We start from the raw sequence: 16,895 nt of genomic DNA, 5'->3' as shown, positions 1-16,895 counted from the left end.
CCGGTCAAATACGATGCTGGCGAGATCTTGTGGATATTTAAAAACACAAACCGACTGCCTTAACCTGGAATTTTCCGATTTTTCTAGCTTTATTATTATGACGTATCCAATAAATCGGTATCCTTCCCCTTAGTTTATCAAAAATTTGAGTTCATAGCATCTCAGACTTGTTGAATCTTATAAAAATGCTATTTACACATGTTAAATTAAACTACCAAATTTGCTGTATATCACAAAATTTGTTGATTGTTTCTATTGTATTATATGTACTGTTATGTATGAAAAATTGCTAGTAGTTATGTGATTGTTAAAATTGACATAATACGATTCATTCATTGAAATGAATGCAAATTAATCTTTGAATTGAGACAATTGAATTATTCGAGTGTTGGATGTTCCGCTGGATTTCGAACGATCCCTAAATGGAAATGAAAGAACAAAAGTCATACTTTGTATGAAAATATCCTCGCAATAATAATAAGAAAATAAAGTGTGACGTTAAGGGTTTTCGGAATATATCGTATTACTGTGTTTCACGAAGCGGAAATTTTGAGGCGAAATTTTTCCGTCGAATATTATATTATACGATGTTATTTACACGCGAAATTGAACCCCATAATTTTACTCTTTCAATTTACATACATAACATATTAAAATTTTAATAAATTTGAAGATTTAATCCCATAAAATAAGGTAACTACATATTCACACATATGTATATATTTCGTACTCGTACATTTGCTCCGTTAAAATCGTTAGAGCTAAGACTCATATTAAGTTTGATAATTTTTTACACAATACAATCGTTTTTGCCTTACTCAATGATATGCACAAATTTGATGGATACGGTATTTATTTGTGGAAAGCATTTGATCATTTAGCAAACGAAATAATTAATTATTTGTTAGCCGGCTCAAGTTTGTGGCAGTTTAGCAGCATGTTGCAGATCCTAGTTATGTTCAAAGGCCCTCAGCTCGGCTGCGAAGCAGAAACTATCCCAAAGCCGAAACCGTATAAAGCGGCCGTAAAGCTCGGGGCATCTGGCTGCTGTGGAGCTTAATCTCGAGCTTTTCGCGCAATAGTTTCCGGCGGGCATATCGCACGAGATGACTGCCGCAATGAGCGAGAGAGCTTTTTCGCATGAAGGGGCCTCGTTTATCGCCAGCAGGTGATTCGTCCCACGTGGAGGACTTTCTTCATAAGGAAGAACCGAAATTGCTATCTAATAGCAGCCAGCCTGTACTAAAGAAAAACGTCCTTATCGCGAAAAGTTAAATTCAACGGAGCAAATTCGTTACGCTGAACACAAATTGGCGACTTTTCGCAAAGATAAGCTCTTGTATCAGATGCTGCGCGGATGTGAACGCTCGGAGTATAAACTTTGCAGACGTTCGATGTACGAATATACGTACATACATACATATATATGGCGACTAGTTCGCCATATAAACGTAACTCTCTCAGCTATTCAATAGTTGTATAAAGCAGAGCTTGATTAAAATTTTGTTTGGTGAGACGTGATATTCATTGCTGCGTCTCCAAAAAGTTACATTCACAAAGGTCGAAGTAATAAAATATATATATTATATATATGTACATACATACATACATATATAAGCTTGTGATCTTTTGACCCTTTGAGATTAAGGCCCACCTAGAATTGTAAATAGGAACCTAGTTTGCTTAAATAAATTATACAGGACAACTGAGTAGCCTTTACTTAATGGTATAGATTTTTTTTTTTTTTTTGGGAAAAAATGTAATTCCTAGCAAATAATTGAAATGATTTATCTGTACGACTATTCATACATAGCTTTCAATATTATAAATTGCAATGATCTTTAAGTTGGCCTTTAAAACCCGACAAGAATTTTACAATGCAATAAACAAATTTTGAAGAAGTAATCATTTCTGAAGTTTTTAAGTATTAAAATTGTCATTTTAGTACTACTATTACTACTACTACTACCGAATGAATATTTCAACCTTTGTCGCGATAACACCACAAATTGTATGTAGGCTTATAAATTCATTGTGTTAAAGACAAATATATAAGCATTTATTGATTTTAAATCTAGATTGATTGAATAGTAGCAATAGCTTTATATGAAAATCGGCAATTGTATGTTTCTCTTATGTGTACATATGTTTGTATGTAGAGCCACAGCGTAGCTCACTGGTTAAGCCATTTTTACTAGTAGAGAGGTCAAGAGTTCATATCCCGACCGGGATCGAGTAATTACTCGATTTATATATGTTATATAAATCGAGTTATAAAAATGTTAATTAAATCCAGATCAACCATCTTCTGTAAGATTTTGCCATTTTAGCTCAATTTATTGCTGTGACGGATCCAATAAAATCAACATCTTTCCCCATCCGTTTCTCGCAAATCTGAATTTGTTGATTTTTAAATATATCTAAATTGTAATATATATTGTAAAATGTGTTTAGTATTTATTTACAAGTTTAGCCATAGTTTTATTTTATTTTATAAATATATATAGATATACGTATAGATAGATAGATATATATATATATATATATATATATATATATATATATATATATATATATATATATATATATATATATATATATATATACCAGAAATATATATATATATATATATATATATATATATATATATATATATATATATATATATATATATATATATATATACCAGAAAAGCCAAATAACTGGACAATCAACCAAATTTTAGTGAGCATCATAGAGTATTCTATAGATAAATTTGATATTTGTAGCGTAAATTAATAAATCATAAATCAGCGAATTCAAGATGCTGAAAACTAGAAATTTGTGAGGAAAAGGAACCGTTTCAATGAATTGAGATAAATTGTCAAATTCTGATAGGAAACGACCGACCTGGAGCATATATCCAAGGTCTGGCCAGAACAGATTGAAACCGTGACCACTTGGTTAAAACCATTGATTTATGCTGCTGTAACCTTTTGTGGTAAAAATTAAAATAAAATCTGAAAGCACTTTCAATGTAAAGTTTATCATACCGTTTTAACACCCGGTACAGCGAAAATTTGTCAAAGTAAGAATGTACTTACTCGTTTTAGTTTAATTATTCTAATGTTTCGTACAGTAATTTATTTGACCCGCAATTAATAATGGATATACGTATGTATGTATGTATATATGTATGAACGTCTGCGGCGGTATTTAAAATCATTAAAATTCTTCCCTATCTTATATGTAAGTAAGTATATGCGTGTGACATTTTAATGACATAATTAACCATTTTCAGTATGTGCGTGCTGGGAAAGAGGCTTATGAAGGACATCAACATCGAAAATTGCACCAAGCAAGTAGGTGGACCACTCTATGAGCTGTTTTGCCCGAACAAGACATGCGACCCCTATTTCATGACCCACAACCTCTCGATCGTGCGAGGGATAAAGGTAAAATACTTCAATTCGAAAGATCGCATACATCTTCACGTTAAGCCAATCGAGCTTGAGTCAATCTTGCCATTCGTTCGCTTTCAGGGTCTGGCCAGCGGCGTGTTCTTCGACAATTTAGCAGATTCATTCCTGGAACTGGGGCAGTACATCTCGTACGGGAAAAATCCCCAGGACATAGAGCAAATGGACAAGCAGACCTACAATCAAGTCACCGTCGACCTAACGACCACCTTCACCATTCTCATCGGAATATTTTTCCCGTCGGTCACAGGTGAGTGCCAATTTATATTCCGTGCCGTGCCGAAATTGTGGCAGATTTCAGCTGAAACAAAAATAAATTGTTAGACATATAACTTATGTATGACGAATTAATGCGAATGGTTCTGGCGGACGTATTCGTTAATTTTGATTTAAATTTATGTACGGGTTATATTTTTTTCGACATATAAAATTTATGCCGAGATTTTCGCGGGCAACCCTAATGCGGACGGCGGGTCTTAATTACTGTCGTCGACTATCGTTTGGTGCCTGTGCATATTAATTAAGGCCTCGCCGTGGTACTCCTCGTTATAGCTTAAGTGTCAGCTTCGATTATGTCATTTTATGACATTACATTTTTTATATAAAAAATATGAAAAGGTGTTAAATGTATTATACATATATATTGATATTTTGACATACATATTTTCAAATTTAACAAATTATATTTAAAAAAAAATATCTTTACATGACCTATTTTAACTTTAATTCTTATTTTTTATCATTGTAAATGTAGTTTATAGTTCGAATAATTACCTCTACGGGACTAACCCGAATTACCCCAATTTAATAATGCTAATTTTGGGTTCAAAGTAATAAAATCATGAATTCCCATGAGTCAAAAAGGAAAGCGTTTACACACTGTAGGCAAAACAGAAGTACATACAAAACTAATTTTTAAATGCCTATACTTAATTAAATAATAATGAAGTTCATTTAGTATTATTTATTATCCTTATAGAGGTAATTTAAGAATTCAAACATTTTATGCAATCTGATGCTATTTTTGTCAGTAAAAATATATTAAAATTAAAATTTATATAAATTCTTACATGTACATACTTGTATGTATGTAGATGCAGAAACGTCCCGCTGGCATAGGAAAATAAGGCAATGCTTAAGAGCGGCACCTTATAAAGGGCGGCAAACCGAAAGGGGAAAAATATCAAAAGTAATAATAATTGTAAATTGCAATTATTATATCGCGTTTAAATTTATATAATAACTTGTCATTCAAAAATGGACCACCAATCCTCAACTGATCTAATACCGGGTTGACACGATACGAGTCCACTCAGACCGGGCTCAATCGGATTTTGCTCGTAACGTGGAATTCGGATTTGCTCTGAATGCATCGTGTCAACCCGGTATAAGTAAGACTGTCCTAATTGATTTAATAAAAAATTGTTACTTAAAATATGCATAATGAAATGTGCTTTTTCGTTTATATCATATTTATTCATGCAGAGGCGGAAGCTTTACCTAAGGGCGGGATATATGTAGTCTAGAGACGTCACTGTGTAGCTGATAGCTATTCGTATTTTATTATTAAGTCAATTCGAATGTGCACATTATTTAAAATCTTAGTCTAATCTTAAAATCGGTTTTGATCATAGCAATAGACAAATTTAGTAAGGCTATATATGTACATACATATATTGACAGTGAAAGTAGCAAAATATGATGGAAGTACCCCGCAACGTTACGAACGCAAACATGATATGTACATTCTTGTTAAACACACGTGTTGTAGTCGTGATAAATTAAAGTATCATATGTATAAATTTGGTAAATATCGCATTATTATACTCGCCGTACGAGGAACGAGGAAAAATGATGTGCGCAACCTGAGCATAAAGAGAAAATATTAAAATACCTCACCCCCCTGTTCTAGTGTGGGCAAACTTTGTGCATCACTGATGTAAATTTTATATGTTAAAAGTTTGACATCATATTTCAGTGGTAAGCGTACTTTATTATTAAATTTGCACAAGCTATGAATATACATAAGGGCTTAAAATTTAACAAAGGCTCTCTCTCTCTCTCTCTCTCGCTCTCTGTGCGCGTCCCATTATTCAAATCGTTCAAACGAGAGCGATACGAACTTTCGAACGTTACTCCTATCTACTCACATTCATAAAAATCGAATTCAATATACATATGTATATCGAACTGAAATATATCGCAAAATTTTAATACAAGAAGTTATTTTAATTTGAAGGATATATATGTATAACACACGCCGATCACCGGTCCGAGATAATCGAAGTTTAACGTCGCTTTGATTACAAGGAACAGAATCTATTCGATGTGAAACTAATCTGGGATTAATGTTTGAAATTGAATTTTTTTCAGGTATCATGGCTGGATCAAATCGCTCTGGAGACTTAGCTGACGCCCAAAAGAGTATTCCTATTGGAACTATTTGCGCTATTCTTACTACTTCGACCGTATACCTTAGCTGTGTACTATTGTTCGCCGGAACCGTTGATAATCTTCTTCTCAGAGACAAGTAAGTACTATTTTTATATATGTATGTATGTATGTATCTAATAAAAATGTAATGATGATATTTTGCGTACGCAGAATCTACTAATTTTTAATTTTGAAAAGCCGAGTTGAAATTTATAAAAGGATGACAGTAGATTTTCCACAAATGTAAAAATAATGATTTATAAGATATTATAATACTAATACAAACCTCTTAAGCTCCAAATGATATACATATTTCATTTAAAAATTAAAATATATTACAATTGGAAATGTCTGATTAGAATATGAAAGTTCTCAACATATGTATATATACATATGTATATGTATATTAACATTATATAACATATATATAGTTAATATATGTATATTAACTCACTATGGCCGTAAACATATGCCCTGTATTTTTAACAAAACTTCATTCAAAGGCAATTCGATACAGCGTGTGTTTTTAAATCCTCTAAATTTCATTAAAGTGTTATTTGTTTTAAACTTTCAATTATAAATATCATGTTGAAACATTTACATTTATGCGCTAATTTGAATATATTTTAATTCAATTTTAAATATTATTTTCCGTTGAAATTAAAATGAAACCTAAATATAAAAGTTTGTTGAATAAATTTCGTACAACGAACGTATGTATGTAAAACGAAGGAGCTAGGCCATCATACGACGGTTAATGTTTATTTTTTTTTAATTGAATCGAATTATTATCATATTTTATACACTTATTGTATCTAGGATGTCAGAACACAGACAAGAGGATGCATTGAAGTTCTTAACTCATTATGGACCGCTCGAATTTCCCAAAAACTCTCCGCGAGAGACTCTGTGGCGGTAAAAATAGTAGATTTTGTAAATTAAACATATGTACATACCTCTTAAACGTTTCTATCTATTCAATTGAAATTAAGCTTCATTACAGTTGTCTTCATACCCAGTATTTTTTATCCAAAATATTAATAAATTTAAATTTAACTGAAAAATATTATATGGTTTAAAGCTTGATTTTTTTTCAAAGAAATTTACCGGTAATATTCTAAAATTAAGAAAAAAATTAAAATCCTCAGATATCAAAATTCACGTTTTTTGCGTAAAATTCGCGTATTTCATACGTCTCAAACGGAATCTTTCATTCAAATGAATAACACAATGATCTAACCATAGATATTGTTTATTACGTGAAAATATACATAAATTTTATACAAAATTGAATACAGCCATTTCCAAAGTTTGAGGAATACTGATTTGATCATTTATACAGTAGAAGACAACTGTAATGAAGCTTAATTTCAATTGAATAGATAGAAACGTTTAAGAGGTATGTACATATGTTTAATTTACAAAATCTACTATTTTTACCGCCACAGAGTCTCTCGCGGAGAGTTTTTGGGAAATTCGAGCGGTCCATAATGAGTTAAGAACTTCAATGCATCCTCTTGTCTGTGTTCTGACATCCTAGATACAATAAGTGTATAAAATATGATAATAATTCGATTCAATTAAAAAAAAATAAACATTAACCGTCGTATGATGGCCTAGCTCCTTCGTTTTACATACATACGTTCGTTGTACGAAATTTATTCAACAAACTTTTATATTTAGGTTTCATTTTAATTTCAACGGAAAATAATATTTAAAATTGAATTAAAATATATTCAAATTAGCGCATAAATGTAAATGTTTCAACATAAATAATAAATGTGGACTTAAAATTCTCATTTTTATTTTGCTCAAGTTTGAATTGCAAATTTCCTCCGGCACGTTTCGTTTCATAAGAAGAATAAACTTTATTCACTGTGAACACTCGACTTCAATACACCCAAACACACACACACACACACACACACACACAAAACTCACTTCCCGGATTCTCATCCGACATTGCATGTAATGCAGGAGTCTGTTCTGTATCAAATTCAGTTAAGAGAATGAATAAGAACACTGTCGGGAAACCCACCATTTGCTATGACGCAATTACATACATATAATCACACACAATGAATATACACACAATGTATGTATATACATATATATGTTTGTATATACATAGAATTTCCACATATTTTCACGGCTGGATATGTGAAAGCTTTCGGGCGTACGTAATTCGATATTCTCCGCGATTCGACTATGCGAATCCCATCTTTGCGATTTGCAATTCAGACCGTTTTGAATTTTTACATTTCCACGGCTCGCTCTCGCGGTTAGACGTGTGTTTTTCGAGGGAGCCCGTATAATGAACCTCTGTGCAAATAAAACCCCGTAATAAATCCAAATACACTTATCGAACGAATGAACGGCCCTAGGGAACGAACGGGATGTGTGAAAACACGTTCGAAATGGAGAACAAAGGGATTCTGCCCGACTGCGATAACAACGCTCATAGTGAAACTAAAATTGGATCTGTTCCTACATATTAAATAGGAAACAATTTCGAAAGCCTTTTCATGTATATCTCCAAATTATTTACGACAAATAATTATATAAAACCGGCTGAGGAAAAAAAGTTCAGAATTTTGACAGAAACTTTTTAGTACAGATATAGAAATAAATAAAAGTGAAATGAATACAAATAAAATTCATACGTTCCTATAAATTATTATATAATATGTATGGATAAATTCCAAAGATGTTTAATGTTTTGTTTCGTGTGTGCTCATTATGTTGTAGTTATACATATAAATTTTCTTAGATCTACATAAATATAATGATTGGGTACGTTCGACGTTTGCGCGGTGCAAATATCGGAAAATTGAGTCGCTCGCTCCGCACTTCCGGTATTATACTATCGGAAATATTCGAAGCGAGAAATGTCGAAGGCGCTTTGAATATTTGAAATGGGATTGAAGTAAACAACGCTTAGAAAGACAGTGGCGTAGGGGGCAAAAAAAAGAGGAGGCATCTCGGATAATACTTTGGCGGGTGTGGGTGTTGTGTTCGTCGTCTACTACGGGATTATTCTTAAAAAATTCACAAACATTTACGAGCACTCCCGACAAAGCACTTTGCATAGTATAAACCGGTGAATACAGCAAGGGACGACGCACAAACTGGATGCTTATGCTGAAAAGGAACAATATTTTTCCATTGAGTGAATGGAAACGGATGGCAAGCTGCAGCCAAAACACTTAAGAATGTATGTACATATGTATAATATATGTATGTATGTAGGTATAATATATGTATGTATGTAGGTATAATAAAAGGGAACGGGGAATACTCGAGTAGATTCAAAGCGTAAATTCACCGTTCGCTGATTAACTTCTTTATTGCTCTGTTTAGTATTCTTTCTTCGTCGTTGCTTTTAGAATGGAGGCTAATAAAATATAATCCGCAAGTCTCTCTGTAAATCAAGACAAAAAAATAATAAAAACAATCATTCATAAATGCACATGATATGTACATATAAATTTATTTATTTATTTACGTATTACAGAATACTCTAATGCGTCACTGAAACCAGACATACATATAAGCAAAATACAAATACATTACATGAGACAATTGGCGAGACGCCTATGTATGTTATATAGGTACATAATGAATTTTTTAAATCATATTCAAATAGTGGTGACATAATGGGTAGGATGGTTTTAGCAAATTTGATGGAGGAACCGCTTCAACAATGAAATCAGATGAATTGGCAAACGCTGATGGGAAACGATCGACTTGGAGTCACAAATATCCAATTTTGACCAGCAGCATTAACGATTATACTCAGAATCAACTCAATCACGGTCAGCTCACGGGATCAAACCTGGCAACCACTCGGTGCTTAGTATCTACGCAACCGCCGAGCCATGCTACTGGCTAAACTGACGAACTAAAATTTCTAATAAAAAGATCTTCGTTACTTCGACACTTACATATTTATTGTATAAAAAGTACAATGAATGTTTAATTTTTATATATGTAGTTTCATGATATATGGATAAATATTAGCCGTTATATAATATTTGAAAGTGGCGGAATAATAGTAGTCCCTTTATACATATATTATATGTAGCTTAATATTGATTATGTATAAACAAATTTTACTTACACTTGTTGTACATTTAAAAATGTAAACTTATTAGAATAATTTTGATGCATAATTAGTTTGAAACCAACCTTTCCTTCCTAATTGTGTCAACATCATTAAACTTTTCACTCTCGAAGCCACTCGGATGAAAATATACATAATATCACAGAGCACCGTGCCCTATCTATCTAGAGATTTATAAAAAATGTCACGAAATATGCACATCGCTTGAAATAAATTTAAAAAACAACGTACTTTCGCAATTTCACATTGAATCACATTGGACATATTCATAAGATATATGTACATATGTAATACATATATGGATATCATATGTCACGCCACGTACATAAATGTTACAGGATGTCACCCGAAACGTATGTAATATCATCACACTTGACATATTTCTACGGAAATATAATTTACACAAACACTTATTTTTCCCACACTATTTCATTCGTGTCGTCCCTTTCTAATGTGTGCTTTTTAAAATTATACTAATGTGTGCTTTTAATTTACTCTTTTTTAGGTTTGGACAGTCTATCGGTGGAAAATTGGTAGTGGCTAACATCGCCTGGCCAAATCAATGGGTCATCCTGATCGGTTCGTTCTTGTCGACACTCGGTGCTGGTCTCCAATCGCTCACTGGTGCCCCTCGACTGCTGCAGGCCATCGCCAAAGATGGCATCATACCGTTTTTGGCTCCTTTCGCCACCTCTTCCAGCCGAGGTGAACCTACACGAGCCCTCATCCTCACCATGGCTATCTGTCAATGCGGAATCCTCTTGGGAAATGTCGACATCCTCGCCCCGCTGTTGTCCATGTTCTTCTTGATGTGCTACGGCTTCGTAAATCTTGCATGTGCTTTGCAAACCCTGCTAAGGACGCCCAACTGGAGACCTCGTTTCAAGTACTACCATTGGTAAGTCAGTTCAGTTTTTTTTTTGCTCTGTAAAGCGTTGAGCTCGAGGCGAAGTATGCGAATGAAAGTTTGAAACTGCAACCGTTTCATTGCTAGAAAGTTTCTTGAGAAAAGTGCTTCCATTTAATAATACTTCATGGATGGTAGAACTCTACAGAGTGCAGTAAAAATTGCAGAGTGCTTTTTTAATTAACAAAGAATAAAACATCTGCAAAAATGGCTATTGACTATTCAACTTATAAAAGACTCTTAAGAGGCTTATTATTCGTCCTACATATATTATTAAAACTATGAAATTAAAAACTTTTTCGAGTAAATTGGCTGGTTTTGAGTTACTAAATTTACTATTTATAGTTAATGTTGTAGTTTCAACCTTATTATAGGTATATCATATTTAAACTAAAATAGTATTCAAGAGTTTTACCAAACAAGTCAATTATTCAAAAAAAATGTGTTTGAATTTTCGGATTCCTACATTCTTTCCAAATTTTAAAAGATTCAATAATATGATGAATTAACGAAATAATGTTATACAAAATGGCATTAAAAACTGAATTATTCTAGAATTAAAACTTTTGAATTTTACTCTGACAAGTCAGTCCAAAAAGATTTTTCAATTTTCAAACTTATGTACATATCATCAATTATATATCGATTTTTGAATGTATATATAATGTATTATGCATACGCTAAAATGTAGTAAAAAATATGATTTTAGGTAGCTACATACATATGTATATACATACTTCTTCCATTTAATAAAGAAGCAATATTTCAACGGGATTAGGCACTAGAGGATTATTTCTTGTGTGCTTTATTAATGACCAAAAGGGTTGCTATGACGGAAACGCACTGGCACAGAAAGGGATAATTCCATTATATCCAAGAATATAGTACGATGAGGCAGAACCCTTACGCCTTTAGATCATATTATGCCACGTCCTTTGGACGATCATAAAATTTAGTTTCGATCCTTGAGAGTCCATTAATCTCCTCGACGTGTGAGTTATCGAATTCTGCAAAGTCGACTCGAATTTTTGCACTTTTTCGATTCCGCTTCCAAACTCGGTTTTACTTTATAGAGCGATGAGTTTTCCAGTGCAGCGGTAGTTCCGATAGATATCTGAGAATTTTTCCGTTCGCTTTTTTCTCGATTTCAGTCCTCTCAAGTTTGCTGCTGCGTCTATCGCCTGAAGTTTTTCAATTACAGCGTTAAGATACGATCATTATAAATCGGGCAAAAAAAGTGAACCGTAGCAACTACTCGTAGATAAGCTTTTCTCAGACGAATGAAACGCAAACAAAAAAAAAGGAAATGGCGGAACAACGGGGTGAAATATATCGCGTTTGTTCTTTGTGTTCGTTATTCTTCTCTGTACGTCTGATATTATTTTTACTCCTTTATTTTTTCTTCACTCGCGTCGTAAGAAGCGCGCTTATCGACTTTCCTTAAATGGGCACCCGTTTGAGTGAACGAACCCAAGAAAAGGTCAGCCGTTTATGATGATGATGACTCATCGTGACTCGTCTGGTGTGAACGTTTACGCAATCCTTTCAAGAGGAAATCACTACATATGTATGTACATACATAAATATATATGTATACTCCCATATAGTGTGACATACCTATGAAATATTAGCAATTGAAAAAAAATTATTCATGTTAATCCTAATTTAAATTCATCATTAGAATTTTGATTCAATTTTGAAACCAATTTTATTACAGATAATTTATCGGCAAACATATTTGTACGTATTTATGTACATACTACATACATGTGTGGTTCCACTATCAAAAATGGCCAAACACCCCTAACGATTTTTGCATAAAAGACATGTTTGTACTAATATACTATTTCACAAGATCTGTTTTTAAATTAAATTTAGTACCAAGTTTAACCGGTTTTGACAGTCATTATTGTTAATTACGGATAGACCAGCAGAACAAAATACATTTCACTATCTATGTTCCTAATGACCAGCAGAACAACGCAGCATTCAAACATATAAAAAATATCATACAAATTAATAATACTCTTCGTCGGCATGCGATATCCTTTTATGGAAACCGTACTTTCATCAAAACTAAATTCAATCCTATTTATACTAAAACTAAAAAAAAACGTAGATATACTATTTTGTCAATATAATACTGATATTCATATCAATGCAACTTAACCACAAAGAACTAAAAATAATGCTCATTTCCTTTTTCATTATTTTTCATCCATTCATACTAAATATGAATGGATGGTAAATTAAATCTGTAATTTGAGCCTTTTAAATGATGGTCCATTGGAAAATTCCAATTTTCTAATAATTTTGTGTACCTTTGCTATATAATGAATGTCTTCGTACATTTCAGCAGTATTAATCTTTCATTTGTTATTTTTATGGCTTCCAGTATTGTTTTTGTTTCAACAAAAGCTACTTAATTATCCGACATTACATAATGTGCTCGGAGTTGAAGCCTCCTCCTCCATTCCGTTATTTTTTATTCAAACAATGAACTTAAGGTCTATATATTCAATGTTAGGGAAATTCAATGTGAAAAAAATTGTAGCCCAATCCACCTAGTGGGATTGTGAGCATTTCTCTCACTTTTCGCGCTTTTCATTGTCGGACAGAGCTCCTTTGCGTCTATTTTTTCCTCCCCCGCGGCCTTATCCGCGAGGTCTCATTATCTTCCGTTCGTTTTCCTTCCACTTTCTTGCCTGCCGTCCAAGGTTAATTAATTTATTCTGGAAAGCGTTTCGGTGGCCGGAGGGTCCAAACGTTGATCTGAAAAAAAAAACAAAGAAGCATCATCCGAGAGCGAGTTTCAGTTTACTCAAGCTGAATTAAGGCCGCGCGATAACCGAATTCTGAAGGTAATCGAAAATATCGAAAATATCAACAAAGATGTATTCCCAAATCCATTTTATATATGTGTATATATATATAATCTTATAAATTATTTTATTATTTGGGTATGCATGATATTCCTAATATATAATATTTCTATATCACAATTCACTAATAAGAAACAAAAACATATACACGTAATAATGTATACACATATTTGATTGTGTTGATTTTTACAAGCCTCTTCTATATTATTTTTATGTCCATAGAAATGTATTGAGCAAACTTAAAATATATAAAAAAAATTGATAATAATACGCAATATCATCATGAAAAACATGTATCGGCTAAATAAAAAAAATACACAGTGATTTAAAAGTGGCAATTTCTGTATAAAACTGCTCCATTATTGAGTAGGATGATATTGCCGAATTATTATTATGTAATATTATATTAAAAGTTGTTGTCAGATTTTTTGCCTTATCAATGTTTGAACTTAGACCTTTCGGAATACAAGGAAACGTTCTACTAACTAAACATTAACTTTTGTGCTTTATATTTTAATGGTTAAGGCTGTGGCTGTAGGCTATTGTATTATACAAAAAAAATTAATTCGGATCAAAATATGTTTCGAAGTTGACGTAGGCGTTCATAGCGCCGAACATAACATAAAGCCATTACGCAGAAATAACAATTGTCGTTCAAAGTTTCGGGCAAATCCCTTGATCTCGAAGACTTATTGAAAGTTTCAACGTAGTATCATCATTCAAACGTTATACTACAAGTGACTGTGGAGAAACTAATAATGACTATAATTAATACTTCGCGATAGGCATTTCTGTGTTCGCCTTGACTTTGTGGGCAAACTTATACGGACGCCGCGGAAATGGGATGAAAATCGTATTATTTTCTTCGCTAGAAAAATATCTGGATTGAAAAAGAAAATAAACATAAATTAAGATGATAGATGCAGAGAAAACGGCAGTAAGAACAGCACTCCAGACTTTCGGGCGCCTTCTGGACAATATCGATCGAAAATTGTTGTTATAAAACAACATATTTCTACGTGAGAGTGTGAGCCTGTACTAAATAACACGCTTTCAAATTCATACTTCAATTCATAAGCAATTTTATTATGATAGGAATATTTGTAGTACAAAAAATTCAAATAATAAAATTGTATGCGGATATACGAGTATGTATGTATTATACAAGAATAGTAATCCGGTTTCGTAGAATAGAGAGAAAATTTTGTTTGCGGCACATCGACCGAATGTTCCTTTTCCATCTCCTCCACTGAAGAGGTGGAGGATCTGCAGGAGAGCTTTTATCGATGTCATAAAATGAAGTAACGACAACACAAATAATCGTAATGGAATGAGAATAAAAACTGGTACGAAATGAGGTTGACGCTCAGCCGAACGGGGAAAAGTCACCAAGATGCAAATCGATTCCGATATCAAACGAGATTTAACGAAATTCAATGAATTGAACAATTTCAGAAATAAAATTACTTCGATCTATCAAGCAAATTGGTCTACTCATTGGATCAGTATTTTGCCGTCGACTCAATATATCCAACATAATAGTATCAGTCGAATTCAATCCACTTTGCCAATTGAAAAGCTAACGTTTTGTTGTCCGGTTCGAAAGTTTAAGTCTCATTTTCATATATTGAAATTGTTTTAAAGCTGCTTCACATCAATGTATAAGTTTCTCGATATTTTCACTTACTTCTACAGAATTTCCGAAATTTTGAAACCCGGCTTACCGAATATCGCTGTATATCTAAGTGAAAAGTTTATTTTTCAAATTTTCAAAGGAAAATACGCTTTTATCTCCCATGGACACATTATCTAAATTTATATTTCATTATTCTGTTAAACTTTTTATCTTAAAAATAAACCTCGGTTCGTACCTACACAAAGTATTAAATTTCACAATAGGTACACACACACTGTACATAATACATCTAGGTCAAATTCCGAGTACTACTAAATACATGGAAGAGGAAAAATGAAATTGAGATGGAGTGCTTTTCAAAGAATGAATATTGTTTGTAAATTCAATATTCCACTATATTTGAATAGAAAGGGTTTTGTCGATAACGATGTTAAGATGTGAAACTTTGACGTTCAATAATCACGGAAATGAAACATAAACATAAAATAAAGATAATCAATTTTGTACATATAATATTTTTAGTATGACGTAAATAGAATTTTAAAATAAAATATTTAAAACAACGAGAACAAAGAACATTTATTTTTTTATTAATTTTTTTTTATACCAGGAACGCCTAATGGGTAACCCTAATGCGCCTCCCTGGCCAGAAACATTGTACATTTGACACAAGTATTATTAGTACTATACAAAATAGATACAAATCAATAAACATCCACAGAGACATCTTAAACAATTCAGTGAAATTCAGTATGTATGTAAATATAAATTAACATCCACAGAAATATTAATGATAAAATTTATAAATTTGTAGCATTTTATATAATTAAGCGATATTCGAGGTTGCCGAAAACTCGATATTTGCGAGAAAATCAGATAAATTGGCAAACTCTGATTGGAAATGATCGACCTAGAGTCACATATCCAGTCGGTATGATAAGCCCAGCAATATCAGGTCAGGGAATAAATCCATGATCACTCAGTTGAAATCATTGCACACTGATTACTGAGCTATGTTACTAGTTGAAAGAAAATATCGAAAGATCGAATGGTAAATATCTAGATATAAATTTCGTGCAAGATATGTCAAAATCGGAATATATTGAGGAAATTAATAGATTCATCATATAAGCTGTAAATAGATCGCATATACATATGTAGTTTCCATCAGTTTACGATATTTTAAAGTTTATTTGAACCATATACGTACAAATCATCATCATCATCTACAGCCATTCGTCATCCACTGGATGGAGGCTTCTCCAACACGCTTCCACTCGTCTCTATTATGCGTAACTTTCATCCATCTCACTTCACACATTTTCCTAATTTCGTCTAACCATATTACCTGAGACTTTCCTTCTACCCTTTAGCATTCTCTCGAGTATCATTCTAGCATTTCTTTTTTCCACCTTTCGTCCATTCTTCTAGCCACGTGGCCCGTCCATTGCCATTT

At 32.7% G+C, this 16,895-nt stretch overlaps 1 protein-coding gene across 3 annotated transcripts in view; it reads left to right on the top strand.

Moving 5' to 3' along the window:
• The window catches only part of kcc (solute carrier family 12 member kcc), a 322,100-nt gene that overhangs the window by 291,181 nt on the left and 14,024 nt on the right, over positions 1–16,895 (top strand). For all 3 annotated transcript variants that reach the window (XM_077440387.1, XM_077440388.1, XM_077440386.1), the window contains 4 exons: positions 3,281–3,434; positions 3,522–3,708; positions 5,832–5,988; positions 10,520–10,912. In XM_077440387.1, coding sequence (XP_077296513.1) covers positions 3,281–3,434; positions 3,522–3,708; positions 5,832–5,988; positions 10,520–10,912 — 891 coding nt within the window. The remainder of the gene's footprint in view (positions 1–3,280; positions 3,435–3,521; positions 3,709–5,831; positions 5,989–10,519; positions 10,913–16,895) is intronic.

Source organism: Arctopsyche grandis, chromosome 10 (genome assembly GCF_051622035.1).
Source record: "Arctopsyche grandis isolate Sample6627 chromosome 10, ASM5162203v2, whole genome shotgun sequence".
NCBI lineage: Eukaryota > Metazoa > Arthropoda > Insecta > Trichoptera > Hydropsychidae > Arctopsyche > Arctopsyche grandis.
This window is presented reverse-complemented; position numbering and strand designations above follow the sequence as displayed.